Source organism: Mustela lutreola, chromosome 4, assembly GCF_030435805.1.
Source record: "Mustela lutreola isolate mMusLut2 chromosome 4, mMusLut2.pri, whole genome shotgun sequence".
Taxonomy (NCBI): domain Eukaryota; kingdom Metazoa; phylum Chordata; class Mammalia; order Carnivora; family Mustelidae; genus Mustela; species Mustela lutreola.
Genome location: NC_081293.1, coordinates 15,372,277 through 15,388,180, shown reverse-complemented (window position 1 = coordinate 15,388,180; position 15,904 = coordinate 15,372,277). Strand labels below are relative to the sequence as shown.

General features: G+C 34.6%; 1 protein-coding gene across 1 annotated transcript in view; it reads left to right on the top strand.

Annotated features, from left to right (window-relative positions):
* TRUB1 (TruB pseudouridine synthase family member 1) overlaps nucleotides 1-13,592 on the top strand; it is a 43,340-nt gene extending 29,748 nt beyond the window's left edge. The window contains exons 5-8 of the mRNA XM_059173091.1: nucleotides 5,873-5,945; nucleotides 7,647-7,786; nucleotides 9,793-9,849; nucleotides 10,607-13,592. Of these exons, the coding sequence (XP_059029074.1) occupies nucleotides 5,873-5,945; nucleotides 7,647-7,786; nucleotides 9,793-9,849; nucleotides 10,607-10,866 (530 nt within the window). The 3' untranslated portion in view covers nucleotides 10,867-13,592. The remainder of the gene's footprint in view (nucleotides 1-5,872; nucleotides 5,946-7,646; nucleotides 7,787-9,792; nucleotides 9,850-10,606) is intronic.
* The last annotated feature ends 2,312 nt before the right edge of the window (nucleotides 13,593-15,904 follow it).

Genomic DNA, 15,904 nt, shown 5'->3' with positions numbered 1-15,904 from the left:
ACTCGATCCCAGGACGCTGGGATCATGACCTGAGCCGAAGGCAGCTGCTTAACCAACTGAGCCACCCAGGCGTCCCAAACACCAAACTATCTTAATTGCTATAGTTTTAGAATAGATCTTGGTATCTGAAAGAGCAAGTCTTTCTGGTTTTTTTTTTTAAAGATTTTCTCTATTGGTTTTTTTATAGCTTTCTTGTCAGAGTAAGGAAGTTGCTTTCTGTACCTAATTTGCTGCTTTTTTGTTACTTACTTTGTTTTAAATAAGCTTTAACCCCCGGGGCGCCTGGGTGGCTCAGTGGGTTAAAGCCTCTGCCTTCCGCTCAGGTCATGATCCCAGGGTCCTGGGATCGAGCCCCACATCGGGCTCTCTGCTGAGCAGAGAGCCTGCTTCCTCCTATCTCGCTCTCTCTCTGCCTGCCTCTCTGCCTACTTGTGATCTCTGTCTGTCAAATAAATAAATAAAATCTTAAAAAAAAATAAAAAATAAAAAATAAATAAGCTTTACCCCGCAACGTGTGGCCTGAACTCAAAACCCTGAGATCAAAAGTTGCGTTCTCTGCTGACTAAGCCAGCGGGGCACTCCCAACTGTTGTATTTTTTAAAAAATCATGAGTAGACATTGAATTTTATCAAATACTTTTTCTGTATCTGTTGATTTTTCTCTTTATTCAAATATTAAACTAACTTTACATTTCTAGAATAAGCCCAAATTGATCACGATATGTTATCCTTTATATAAATTGTTGGATTTAGTTTGTCAATATTTAATGTAGGATTTTTGCACCTTTGTCTCTGAGTGAAGATTACCCTCTATTTTTCTTCCTATTAATATCCTTGACTGGTTTTGATATCAAAGTTATGCTGACTTCATAAAATGGGATATTAAAAAAAAATGGGATGGGGAGTATTCTCATCTCTTTTTTTAATATCTAGAATTTGTGTAGATTGGCAGTATTTCTTTTTCTAATACTTGGTAGAATTTACTGGTAGACATCTTGAGTTTTCTTTGTTAGGAAGGATTGGCCTTCTTTATTAAATATCAAACAATTTTTTTATTTCTTGTGTCATTTTAGGTAATTTTTATCCTAGGAATTGGTTCATCTAAATTTTCAAACTTATTAGTATAAAGTTGTTTATACTATTTCTTTATGACCGTTCTTTTTATTTTGAAATAACATCAAACCTATTTTTGTAGTTTTCAGTATGTAGATCTTTCACGTCTTTTGTATGTGGAAACCCTAAGTCCTTCATATTTTTTGATGCTATCATAAGTTGAATTTTAAAAATTTCAGTTTCTAATAATTTATTGCTAGTGTAGAGAAAAGGAGTTAACTTTTCAATATTGGTCATATGTCTTTCAGCTTTGCTAGACTCACTAATTTGAGTCACTTTTGTGTAGATTCCTTGTTAGGGGGACATCTAAAGTAGACATTTTTCCGGGTCTGCATGAGCCCTACTTCTCAGACTTGACTTCTCTGAGATCTCAGTCAAATGCCCTGGGTATTCAGCCAAGTTTCTTCATTCTGGATGGTTGTAAGAGCCCACCTTGTAAGAGCTGTGATAGTGGTTCTTTGGTTAATTTTGTGGCAACTCACTGTATTATGTGCAGCTTGGAATGTAGTCAGTATCTAGTGGACCCCTGTAGACATCTCTTTCTCTGTGTGGTTCTCTCAAATTCCAGCTGCTGCTTCTTCCCCAAACTCTTGATTTTTATTCAGTGAGATTGCTAAATATCTCGGTTTTTGTCTTCTTGAAGGGAAGAATTCTGTTGAGAGACTTGAGAGAGAATTAAAGCAGCAAAGGTTTTATTTAGCAAAGGGGAAGTATACTCCAGGAATGTAGCAAAAAGGGTTGCTCTAAGGCAGATAGGCTGGTCTCTGGGTGGAGACTGGGGGGGTCCACACCCTCTTTTCTCCCCCACTGCGCATGTCTGTCTGTCTCCCTACTCGAGCCAGATCACAGTTCTCTTACTCCCCTCCTTGCACCATGGCTCAGAGCGCAGCTCCAGGTGAAAGCAAGTGAACCTCAGAAGGGCCTTGCCTGTTTCTTTCCCTTCTCTTAGGGATTATAGTCTTTGCTGTCTGTTGTCTAATGTTCGAAAAGAGTTGTGTGTTATCTATTTTTTCCAGTTAAGTAGTTGCTTATAGTGGTAATGCTTGTCCGGTACCATTTAACTCTACCATGGTTGAATATTGCTTTTAACTGCATAGTTCATTTAAGTACCAGCTATCACGATATAAGTAGAGTCAACACATTTTAAGCAAATAATAATGTGTGGCGTGATCTTACATATATTAATTTTATGAGAATGACTTTTTAAAATTAATTTCAAATGACTACTGGCACACTGATGAATTATTAGTTCCTAAGAAAAGAATACTTACCCAAGTCCTATGGCATTTTTATCATACCCATCTTCTTTTATCAAATATAATTTTTTTGATTGTTATTGGATATAATCACTTTAGAGATTTTATTCTCCATTTCTTTTAAATTCTTTGTAGGTAAAATCTGTATTTTTTTTTAAGATTATTTATTTATTGAGAGAGAGAGAAAACACAAGTGTGGGGAGGGCCACAGTGAGAGAGAATCTCGACAGGCTCCTCACTGAGCATAGGATAGGGCACAATATGGAGCTTGATCTCACAACTGTGAGATCACGACCTGAGTCGTGGGCGCTTAACCGATTGAGCTCACCCAGGTGTGCCTTGAGTCTTTATTCTTATTATTAATTATTACTTGGATTGTACTAATACCAGTTTTAGAGATAGCCAGCATGTTTCATACATACTCATATAGTGAATATAACAATCATATGTTAAAAGATAATCATGTTTTATTCTACTGTATCATGTTCACTTTTATTGCAAAACAACTTGCTACATAGGCTTTCTGTATGGTGATTCAAACATCAGATGAATGATTGGCCTTGCCCTTTGACTTTGACATTCTGTCACTGCTCAGCTAATTCAGCAGCAATGTCTTGAGTGCCGCCATAATTGTGTACATTACATAAGAAGAACTGCCTTTGCTTTTAAGGAGCTTAGAGTTTCATTGGCAAGATAATACCTGCATACATATAGTAGGTAATAATTAAAAATTGAGTATGATTGAGACACCTGGGTGGCTCAGTTTGTTAAGCATCTGTCTTCTGCTCAGGTCACGATCCCAGGGTCCCACTTCAAGCTCCCTGCTCAGCAGGGAGCCTGCTTCTCCCTCTGCCAGCTGCTCTCTCTCTCTCTGACAAATAAATAAACAAAATCTTTAATAAAAAAACATTGTGTATGAATAATTACAGAATGAACAGCACAAAGCAGAAATGCCCGAGATGTTAAGTCGGAGAAAGATCTTGGCAGAAGTAAAATGACAAAGAGCACATCTTATCATCTTGTGTTGGGGAGTGTCAGTAAAGGAGAGCCACCCAAGCAGGAAAAGGAGTATACGTTGGCAGGAATGTTAGTAAAGAGACCAGCCTAGCAGAAGTAGAAAGCATTTGGTCTTGTTTTGAAAATGTATTGCTAAGTTACGAAGTTTTGCAGTGTTCTCAGCAATGACATATCTTTAGCAGTGGTCCCCTGGGAGGTAGCATTGGCTGTCGGAATTGGAAGTTTTGCATCACTAAGGTGCCACCAGTAATTGTTATAATGTTGCAGTAGAGTGAAAATTTCTCATGGAAAAAACTCATCATATCATGAGCTACATCTGTTTGAAAAACAGTATGAAGAGAACACCCATCTGAGATCTGTCTTTGTAGACCACTAGATGTTGGAGAAATTCTCTTTGAGTTCTGTAGATCTTCTCTGTTTGAGTCTAGTAGATTTTAGTCTTTTGTTTATGTTTAACTTGAGGATCCAGGTCACCCTGAGGTAAAGATTCTTGTGTTGATATTGAAATCAGAATCCAATATTCCATGCTGACTTTAAATCTCTATTCTGGTTTTACAATGATAACTCAAAGCACATTATTTTTGAAAATATTTTTTAATAAAATAAAATGTAGCATGTATGTATTAGACTAAAAAAGTTTGAATAAATTTCCTACAAAGTGAGAAAGAAGCTCTATAGGGGCACCTGGGTGGCTCAGTCTGTTATGCATCTGCCCTCAGATTATGATCTCAGGGTCCTGGGATAGAGCTCCATGTCAGGGCTCTCTGCTCAGTGGCTAGTCTGCCTTTCCCTTGCCCTCTGATCTTCCTCCCAACTAGTGCTGTCTCAAATAAATAAATAAAATCTTTTTAAAAAAGTATAATTTTTTTCCATTGACTATAACCTAAACAAGTTATAGAATATTTCTATAATTATTGAGTATGAAATATGTACATAGTCATCTATATGTATGAAAATCCCAAATACTGAATTTCAGTGTGTTATAGTTTTCACTTGTTAAAATCATAGAACTGTACTTTAATATTATAGTGATGGTATTTTATAATTAATATAGTTAATAATAGTCTGTTGGAAAGAGTATTAAATAGAAGCTGAAGATGTGACTAACAGAAACTGAAAGCTTTATGTCTCCATTCAGATTTTCTAAAATCATTGTTTTAAAAATGCTTAGTAATCATATCTTTGCTATGTACATTCTTTTTTTGCACTGGCTTATTTTTAAAATCAAACTCCTGGGAGTGTTTGTTTAAAAGAACAGAGAAATTCTAAGCAGTGAAGGGACAGAAGGAGACAAGTAAATACAACTTTACTTGGGGACAGAATCGAATGTGAATGTGTCAGTCTTATGCCATACCACAGAGCAGTTTTAAAATCTAGCCGGTGAAATTTTTAATGTGGTTAATACTTAATAATCTTTTTTAATACTGCATTAAGTTGTTTATCATATTTGATGCCTGGAGAAACGTAAGCAACTTATATAAGATGTTATTTTTAAGTAATCCCTACACCCAGGGTGGCCTTGAATTCAACCCCAAGATCAAGAGTCACACGCTCCACCAACTGAGCTAGCCAGGCACAACTCCTTTAAAAAAAATTTCTTTTAACTAAAAAGTTTAATTGATTTTTTAAAAAGATTTTTAATTACTATTTATTTATTTGACAGACAGAGATCACAAGTAGGCAGAGAGGCAGGCAGAGAGAGAGTAGGAAGCAGACTCCCCGCCCAGCAGAGAGTCCCAACGTGGGACCCTAGGATCATGACCCAAGCCGAAGGCAGAGGCTTTAACCCACTGAGCCACCCAGGCGCCCCTAATTGATTTATTTTTTAATTGAAGTATAGCTGACATTCAGTATTATATTAATTTCAGGTGGAAAACAGATATTCACTGCTTACCGTCTGTCACCATACAAAGTTACCACAATATTATTGGCTATATTCTCTATGCTGTACTTTTCGTTCTCATAATTTACTTATTTTACAACTGGCAGTGTGTACCTCTTAATCCCAATCACCTATTTTGCCCATCACCACTTACCATGATGGGCACTAGGTAATGTATATTTTTTAGATCACCACGTTGTACATCTGAATTATACTTCAATTTAAGAAAAATAAAAAGGACTTACCTGTATTTCTCTACTTAATTTCCGATCTCATTTTTTAATATGGCAGTATTGTTTCTATAGCTAATGCAACATTTTCTCAGGTCTTCTAAAGGCCATAGTAAGAACCAACTAAATGTAACAAGGTGACTGGAGAAGACTTGGAGAAAAAATTGAAGCGAAAGAAATTTAGTCTTAATATTACACAATACAAGACTTTCTCCTTTTATCTCATTTATATGTATTTTATTCATCTCAAAAAGGTAGAATTTGGCATACAAATTCAATTTTTAATTGAATATTCAGAACTTTCAGTGCTGTGAAAACAGCATGTATATTTCTGTGGTTGTTATAGTATTCCATTTTTTTATTCATTTTTGGCAGATAAAATAACACAAGAAGATATTGAAGGCATTCTACAGAAATTTACTGGGAATATAATGCAAGTACCTCCCCTGTAAGTTCAGTTATTGAATTTGGATAAATGTTTAATGTTTATTTTTCAGTGTTTAATATCACTTTAGTGAGGAAAAAAGGGAGGCTTCCTTTTATGTATTATGAGGCACCTTTTAATCTGACATAACATATGATCAAGTAAAGGTGAGTCTGTAAAGGTGAGCCTGATTTAGACAAGTTACAGAGCTGCCTGCACTCTCTGAGGTAGTGGCATGTGGTTTCCTCTGTCTCTGGATGTTGCCACAGCCTGACATCAATGCTATTCCAGAGTTTATCGATCTTTCTGACTCCATCTGTATACCTCAAGGCAGTTCTGGAGTGCAGAGATGCCGGTTTTCCCGGAGTGGCCGTGAAGGGGCGAGTCCAGGGGAGTACTGGTGTCAGAACTGTGGTTCATAGTCCAGTTAGTCCTTTTTTTCAGGGGTGGGGACCATTCTTTTAGGCAGAATCTGCTTCACAAATCTCTGCAACAGATGAAACAGATGAGAGTAATAATATATTAAAAGTATAAGAATAGGGTCACGGGGGTGGCTCAGTGGGTTAAGCCTCTGCTTTTGGCTCAGGTCACGATCCCAGGGTCCTGAGATTGAGCCTCGCATCAGGCTCTCTGCTCATCAGGGAGCCTGCTTCTTCCTCTCTCTCTCTCTCTCTTTGCCTGCCTCTCCACCTACTTGAGATCCCTGTCAAATAAATAAATAAATCTTTAAAAAAAAATAAATGTATAAGAATATTGAGTACCACTTAACCATATTTTTTGTGCACATTACCATTTCAAGCAAATTGCTTTTTATTTAAAAAAAATGGCTGAATCATATGTCTGGAGGTGACTGACAGTTCTTTTAGAATTTAATATTTTATTTATATATATATTAATTAATTGATTAATTAATATAGTAGGCTCTGTGCCCAGCATGGAGCCCAATGTGGGGCTTGAACTTCACGACCCTGAGATCAAGACCTGAGCTGAATACTTAACTGACTGACCCACCCAGGCAACCCTAGAGTTTAGTATTTATGTTTTGTCTTTAATATCTTGATTTTTTATCAAGAACGCTAAAATATCTATAGGGAAATGTGTCTTCATAATTTTGCCTCAAATGAAGGTTTTAAAAATTTTGCAAGCTATGAATAAATGTTACTTTTTTGATCATTATTGTTAACATGCACGTTTATATCTATTTATAAGAGCAGTTTTAGAAATTTTTTCTCTGGTGATTATTCCAAGTATTTTGTGATCTAATAAAATCTTATCACACAAAACTTAAGATCTATTAAGTAGATTTGCATTTTAGAAATACTTTATTAAATTTTATGTGAAAATGAATATTATTATAATGGAAGTTGTTTAAAGAAAATACAGTAGAGACTACTGTGACCAGAGTCCTTGTGCCCTTAACCCAGAACCAGGACCAGTGAACACAGGAACAGACCATCTCCAGAGAGAAGGTTAAAGTGTAAAATTGACAGTACTGTTCATTGAGAGCAGACCGAGCTTTAGCTTTAAAGCTATTTAGGAACTCCGTCTCCGGTGCCATCATGGAGTAGATTAGAAGAAAAAAATAGTTCATGTCCTAGAAAGATTCAATTTAAGGACTTCTGGTCCTCCTTTCTTTCCATGCTCTAATGTGGAGTTATTCTCTGTCATTCTATCTTAATCTTTTCTCTCTCCTTCACTCCCTCTCTTCCTCTCTTATCTTGCAAGCTATTCTGCATTAAAGAAAGATGGACAGAGACTTTCAACCTTAATGAAGAGAGGCGAAGTAGTAGAAGCAAAACCCGCCAGGCCTGTTACCGTATACAGTCTCTCCCTTCAAAAATTCCAGCCACCATTTTTCACATTAGGTAAGGTGGGAAATTTGAAATCATTTGTCGTTAACGTGTACCTTTATTCTGCATTTGGCTACTTTTGGGTAATTTAATTTAATCCTAGGATATTGGAGATTTTTAAAATTCAAATTTAAGTAAGGTTAGGATTTATTAATACCTTTCTATTTAATGAAAAAATTGATAGCTACATGGAAGTTTAGAAATACTTTTCTAAATAGGCTGAGTTTTTTATATATCATACTGTCTTCTGAAGTTGGAAGTAACATACCTTTGATCTCTAACGGGGTATATGCTTTCAAAATTTTATATTTTATGTTTTATTATCTTATGGGTGCTTGTTCCCCCATTTTGGCTAGTACCTCGTAGTTTACATTCAGTTTTAAAATTTAAATTGCCCTTATAAAACAAAGCATTTTCAGTTTTTGGACAAGACATTCTAGGAGCGGAGTGATTATTTCTTCCCTTTCTATTTTACCTGCAAGTTACTGCTAAGGATCCTGACAATATGGAAATAATGGGTAAGGCAAAAATGTATTCTTGGACATGCAGTAAACTTTAATTCAGGTTATTAATTTGAATTTATCTACAAATCTATATTGAAATAAATTTAAAAACCAAAAAGTTTGTTTCTGTGGTTTGGAAATTTTATCTCCTAGTTGCAGAAAGTAGTAGCTCAGGTCATGAGCATGGATATGAACTGTGAAGAATTAAAAGCTGTAGTTTTTCTAAATTAGGCTTCCTTAAATTGATCCTGCTCTTAATTTCACAATGCCTACTAAATAGAATTCCCTTTAGAAATAATTTCCTAAAACATTTTTTCCCCTAACTTCCATTGCTTTGACATTCTACTTAATGTATATAAAGTTCCTATAGAATGTGGTCTTTGTACAGTCAAAAAATTAAGTCACTTCTTTCCTTTAGTGTCCTGACTCTAAAATGTTTAACAAATAATGAGAAAAATATACTAAAAAATATTTCATTCCATGAAAATGCAGCAGCTGTGTTGGCACAGTAGATATTATCTCTGAAAGGAAGAAAAATTTGAATTTTTCTGATTGCATTTAAGTTGTAAATACCTATTTTTTCACTTGGAGGTTATGGTAGGCCCAAAAGAGCTATCTTTTCACCAAAGTCAAATACAGTGCAAGAATGTTTATATACCTGCTTTGATCCCAGTGGTCATTTTTTATCTCATCCATGGCCCCCAGCCTTGAGCTGATGGGGGAAAAAATGAATTAAAATCTCAGGTAGTGAGTTCTGGTTAATTTCCTCAAGTAGCTTTTTTTGTATGATAAGACTATAAGCAGTATAGTTCTTTTCTGTGGAAATTCAGGATATCTTGTGGATGAATAAAAATAATCCAGAGTCTTGCTCTTAAGCAGTAAATGTGTAATATTCTATGTGAAGATGTTTAGATATGCATTCATTCTGGAACATTGTGTAATTTTAGTTATTTTATGATTTCTTTAGGAATATTTCCAAGAGAACATTTAAATCGAATGAGCTCTCAATGTAGTGTATTTTCCCAAACATAATTACTGTCCCTGATAAGGGATTTGGTTTGATGTATTTGTTGAGCGTGTAAATCTGAAAATATCATAAAAATCTACAGCTCTTGATAGCAAAGCTGAGATGTCCAACTGTTTAAAACCAATTAAGTGAACAAGGTATACAAATCTGAAAATATTTTTTATATGTACAGCTCATAATAGCAAAGCTGAGATTTCTAAACTATTTAAAACCTATTAAATGAACAAGGCTGTAGTATTAACGTTGGTGTGACTTGCCAGTTCATTTCAAATGTGTTCATGAGTTTCTGCTGTTTGCTTTCTCTACACTCTGACTTTTCAATCTCACAAACACATATGCTATTGGATGAATAATTTATGTTTCAGCACATAAATATTTTATCACTCGATTGTTTGCATAGTGCATTTTTACATTTGTTTAGGGCATCATTTCTATGTAAAGTGGATTTCATAGGAGGTTAGCAATTTACCATGTCACTGTTAACATTCCAGATGTTGAATGTGGAGGAGGTTTTTATATCAGAAGCTTGGTCAGTGACATTGGCAAAGGTAAGCATAAAGATGAATTATGAATTATCATTTAGAGAGTAATATTCTTTTTTGATGGGAAGAGGGAATTTTCTATTTTTCATATCTCTGAGTGCTGGCCTTAGGGAACTGTACTCTTGCTGCCTTCAGCTTCAGAAGCATTGAAGGTTTATGGCATACAATTATCAGCCTCACCAGCTGCCATGAAATGCTTGTAGTAGAAGAGAAAGAGAAAGCGAGGAGCAGGAAATGAAGATGGGAATAATCAGTGTAAGAACCAACATTATTTCAGATATATTTTAACGCAAAGGGATAAGATGAAAAGATTTATCCTTCTAAAAGGTACTTTCATTGATAGAAGTAAAAAAAAAAAAATAAATAAAACTGGAAGCCACTGTCTTGCAAACAGCTAGAAGGCTGCAATTCCAGCTCTGCCCTTTGCTGGCAGCTGTGGCACTGGACAGGCCAGATGACGTCATCTGCAGATGAGAGTAATGGTTACCTCATGGGCTTGCTTCATGGCTAAATAAGAAAAGTATGTGCCAGTTCCTCGTAGACTGTAAAGCAGTGCTAAGATGAGTTACTAAATATTATTTTGCTACTTTATCATTTGTTAATCTCAAAGCTCTTGGTTCTTAGATTAGATTATTACAGTTTTACATGTGGGATGGTTTGGAGAGGTTTGAATCAAGATCTTCTGTCATTTGAACCTCATCATGACTATGAAATACTGAATCATTTCCCCTGTGGATTTTCTTTTCCCCTTTTGTTGCTGTAGAACTCTCTTCCTGTGCCAATGTCCTAGAGCTGACCCGAACCAAACAGGGACCATTTACACTAGAAGAGCATGCCCTTCCCGAAGACAAATGGACGATTGATGACATTGCACAGTCTCTGGAACATTGCTCATCACTTCTCCCAACAGAGCTGGCACTTAAGAAATCAAAACCTGAGGATTCTAATGAACAAGTTTTGAGCTGTGAATATATAACTCTGAGTGAGACAAAGGGAGAAGATGATGTCATTAAGACATCTTAAGATTGGTTTGGGATTGTCATCATTTCTTGGTTGACATTTGAATCCTGTGTGCAGAATGACAAGCTACGTGCAAAAGACAACTATGTCTCCCCCTCTCCCCCGCATGATTTTTTTGTGTGTGAAGAGAAACGTCCATCATTTACAGTTTCTGTCGTGTACACTTTATCTGCTCATTATAAATAAGCTTGCGGTTCGTTCGGTTCTTTGCTTTACTACGAAGTGTTCTTTTAGGATGTTATTATGTTGTTAGATTGGATTCAGGAAAATCAGATCTTCTGATTTTGATCTTTCTTCAAAGTCTTTTCCCGGAAAAAGTTGAGCACATACTCTAATCAAAGAAAAAGGAAACTCAAGCTACGTGTTTCTTTGGTGTCACAAAAGTGAATGTAAATTAGTGTTACTTTGACTTTATTTTGGCTTTCTAGTGGTTCTGTTGTATTGAATTCCTTATGTTTGAAAAGGCCATTATTTAACTCATGTTTTGAAGTTTACAGTTATTGAGAACATTTATTTGATAAGGCTGTACTACCCTGGTAATAGGTATGTTTGTTTAGATCTCAGAAACTAATAAACTTTTATAATAAATATTTGTAACTAGATTATTGCTGCTACCACTAACAGAATGTAAATATAAATAGGAGACTAAAGATTTAATTAGATTCACCTCTACTATGAGTGCAAAGGACAGCCCTGTGGCTTATATTTTGGATTTGTGTGATCTTTCCTGATGATTTCATCAAGATAGTAAACCACCCTGTACCAAGTTATTAAGTAGCATAATTTTTTAAAAGTAAGCTAAAGAATGTGTCTTCAGTTTAGAATTTCTTTTCTCTATTTTTTAGTATTTACACCTATACGGGGTATTAATCCCCATGACACTGGTTTTTGGTTTTTCTTTACTTTCTTTCTTTCTTTTTTTTTTTTTTTTTAGTTTGCTGTTTCAAATTACATTTGTAGATATTGAGGTAGCTGCTCTGAATTTCCATTTACTCTCTTCTGCTCTAAATATTTTAAAAGCAGCTATTCTCATTTTCCTTTTCTTTTTAAAGATCATTTAAAAAGAAATGAGAGGGAGAGAGAAAGCTCAAGCACAGGACGGGGGAGACAGAGGGAGAAGCAGTCTCCCTGTTTATCCCCGATGTGATGCGGGGCTCCATCCCAGGACCCTGGGACCATGACCTGATCCGAAGGTAGATGCTCAACCAACTGAGCCACCTAGGCGTCTCTCAGACACTTTCCTTCAAATAGCTTACTGAAAGTTCCAGGTCCGTTTTTAACATAATTTTGAAAACATAGTCATGTTATAAAAATGCAAATTTCGTATATAATGAGTGCTTTATATTTTTATTATGGGAAAGCAATATATTATGTGGCCAGTCTTTAGAGCTGTCCAAATCCTGCTTCACTGATTCAGATAAATATAGTTTCTAAAGGAAGAATAGTTGGAAATTTCATAAATAGGAGTTTCTAGGTTTTTATGGAAGGCTTTTCTTTTTAAAGGTGTCTCAACCGCTAACTTAAAAATTTAAACATGTAAACTAATGTGATTTTATTTGTAGTTAGTCTAATATAAATTCAATATAAAAAGTTATATGCTTCAGCAGAGCATTTTCATCATATTGGCAATTGGTATTTTATTTATTTATTTTTATTTATTTATTTATTTTAAGTAGGCTCCATGCTGGGAGCGGGATAGGCTCCAATACGGGGCTTGAACTCACAACCCTGAGGTCAAGACCTGAGCTGAGGTCGAGAGTCAGACACTTCACTGACTGAGCCACCCAGGTACCCCGCAGCAATGTATTTCAAATGAAAATATTAAAACTAATTCTAAGTATGTACAACACACAAAACTATAAGGAAAAGAGTTTGCTCTCCTGATACAGTAACGTAAGATACCAAACACACAAGGGTTATAAGTTGAAAGTTTACAGTTTTACTTATTCACATCTTGTGCCCTGCCGTCCGTATCAACTGCAGGTGGCGGTGTTGGCCTCCGGCCTGCTGGAACGGCGTGGCTTCCAGAATTTCTTTCTGCAGTGCCCACTAAGGTCAAATAGAGGACAATTCCGGTTTTAGAGAACGATGGGGGTTTGTGTCCTCTTTCTCGACTTAAAAACTGACATGTCATTTGCTAGTGAAGAGTAGAGATTTTATCTTTTTTTTTTAATATTGAAAATACTGAAGGAACTTTTGCCAAATGGAAAAATGACCCACGGGTCCTCACCATCCTGATGCAGTGACCTGAGAGCTTTCATTTTGTATTCCTGTTTCCCTGGTTTTTTGTTGATGTGATCACAGTCTTGACACCTAGATTTTCTAATGGACTATTTTTTCATTTCATGATCATCAGACTCTATTTGTATTTAGTTTTTATTAATCATATTACTTCGTATTGAATTTATTTAAGCCATTTCCTTATTGCTGAACACTTACTTTCAATTTTATTAGGATCAATTCCTGGGAATGGGATTATTAAGTGGAATAATAAGAACAGTTTTATGGCTCTTAATATGTTTGCCTTATTACTTTCCCAGTGAGTTACAACATTTTACAGTGGCACCATTTGAGTTTATCAGTTGATTAAAAGTTTACAGCTTTGGATAGGGGTTTTATATATATTGTTGCTAATTTAGTAAGTATAAAAAATTGCTCTTATTTGCTTTTTTGTTACTTTTTCGTATGCTCTCTTCATTTTAGAAATAAATGTCTTCATGGTTTCTTTATACATTTGTATGGGTTATTTATGTAGTAAATACTCGGTAGAAGTATTTTCATGGCCTGTTGTCTTTTTAATTTTCATTTCATTTTTCATTTTTGCTATATTTGCTAATTAATTTTAGTAACTATTCCCCTTATATAGTTGTCAGATTTATGATATGAATAGTTAAAATTTTTTAACTTTAAAATATTCTTAATTGTCATAAACAGCTGAAACTGATCAAGATGCTCTGAAAGGTTCAAGACTCATCAATAAATTCATTTTCTTCTGAAAGTCTAGCATTTACGTACCAACTGTTTTGTTTTTTTCATTATGTAGTTCTAGGCCTAAAGTTTAGTGATATGATAAAGTTGTTTTGCTTTTAAGTAAAAGGACTTCCTGAAAATGTTTCAGCCTAGAATATACCAAAGTACTTAATTTTTACACTTTAGATTTTTTTATTTCTGAAAACTTTTGTCTTAGAAGGTGGTCCTAGGATTATTTTACTTATGATTTTAAAGTTTTTGAACTTTAGAATAATACAGATTTTACTCTCTGCTAATTCAAAGTGATAAAATTTGAATAAGGGCTAAACTCACATTTTCCTATACTGACTAAATCTTTTCTTCTTAAATACTTGAATTAATACAAGCTATTAATCCATCATCAGAAATGATTAATTTTGTAAAATAAAATAAAGAGTGCTTTATATCAGGTCTTCAGTACATTTTATACTCCTGACCAGTTTGAAATTTGTATCAGACTTACAGTGGCACTTAGAGGTTCATTTCGATAGTGAGTTGTTCTATTTCAAAGGAAGAAAGTAATTTACCTTCTGTCATTATGTATATAATAGAGAAAATGTAATTCAAAAAGCACTCTAAAATGTTGAAAAATTTAAATATGAGGCTATAATAGATAGTTTATGTATTGAAATCATTGTGATGGCCTTGTAGTCAAATCTGTAGAAGACTTGTCTTAAAACCATTTCTTTATACTATATGTGGGCAGCCCTGGTCTGGCCTAATTATTAAGTATCATTCATTAAATACTTATTATGTGGTGTTTGAATCAGTAATGCCTTTGTATTTTCAGTTTGAGTTAAATTCTATGAACAGGAATATTTCGGATTGCTGTTGTAAATGGTGATACCAGCAGGAAAGTTAAAGTCAGAAATAACTATACCTTCTTATCTATGACTCTTAAAATATATTAAGATCACTTCTTTATCTGTTATTAATCAGCTTTTTAATCCAGGAAAATCACTTCAATCTTTTGGGGCTTCCATTTTCTTATCTTTGAAACAAAGGGATGGACTTGTCTAAGAACTGAGTCTAAAATAAATGTGTATTTATTATGTTCAGAAACTCATTCCTTGTAACCTGAATTTTCATGTTGTTCATCAAATTCTCACTCTTCATCTCTTTGAATACTGCATCTCTTCCACCCAGTTGTCAGATTAGATTATGTCTTATCTTCTCATTTTGTTTTATGTATCTAATTACTCTTATATTTTCTATCTCTGTCCCTCTGTGCTAGAGCTTGGGGGATTTCCTGGAATTTTTTCCAGATAATGAATTCCTTCTGCCATTTTAGTTTACTCTTTACCTATATATTCATTTTAATGATTATTGTGTTTTTAGAAAAGTTCCAGAATATCACCTTTTTCCCAAAATGCCTCTTGTGTGTTATCTTGTTCTTTCATCAGATTTTAGTTTATTTATATATATATATATATATATATATATATATATATATATATATATTTAAATATAGTTTCAATATGTTTTTTTACTTTAACTGATAATATCTATATGGTAAACTGCATATACCATAAATGTATAGACTGATGAATTTTCAAAAAGCAGACACATGTGTAACCAGCAACCAAATCAAGAAACAGGATGTTTCTAGTGTGCCAAAAGCCCTCCAAAGTTTTCTTTCAGTCACTGCCACTGACCCTCACCCTACCACCAAGGTAATCATTTCGAACATAGCTTATTAATTTGCTTTCATGATTTATATAAACAGCGTGTAATATATACTCTTTGATGTCTGACTTCTTTTGCTCAAGATTACAGTTAGGAGATTCTGCCATCTTGTTGCCTATGGTTGTAAGTTACTCATTCTCATTATTGTTCAGTATTCCATTAGGTGAATAGACCACCCTTTATTGATTCTACTGAATGATGGGCATTTGATAAGCTTTCAGCTTTGAATATTTTTTTTTGTATTCCATTATATTTCTTTCTGTCTCATTTTTTGCTTATTCTACCCCTTTTAAAAATGTCTTAGTGTTTGCTGGAGGATTTGTGAGATACATCTTCAGTTTATCAC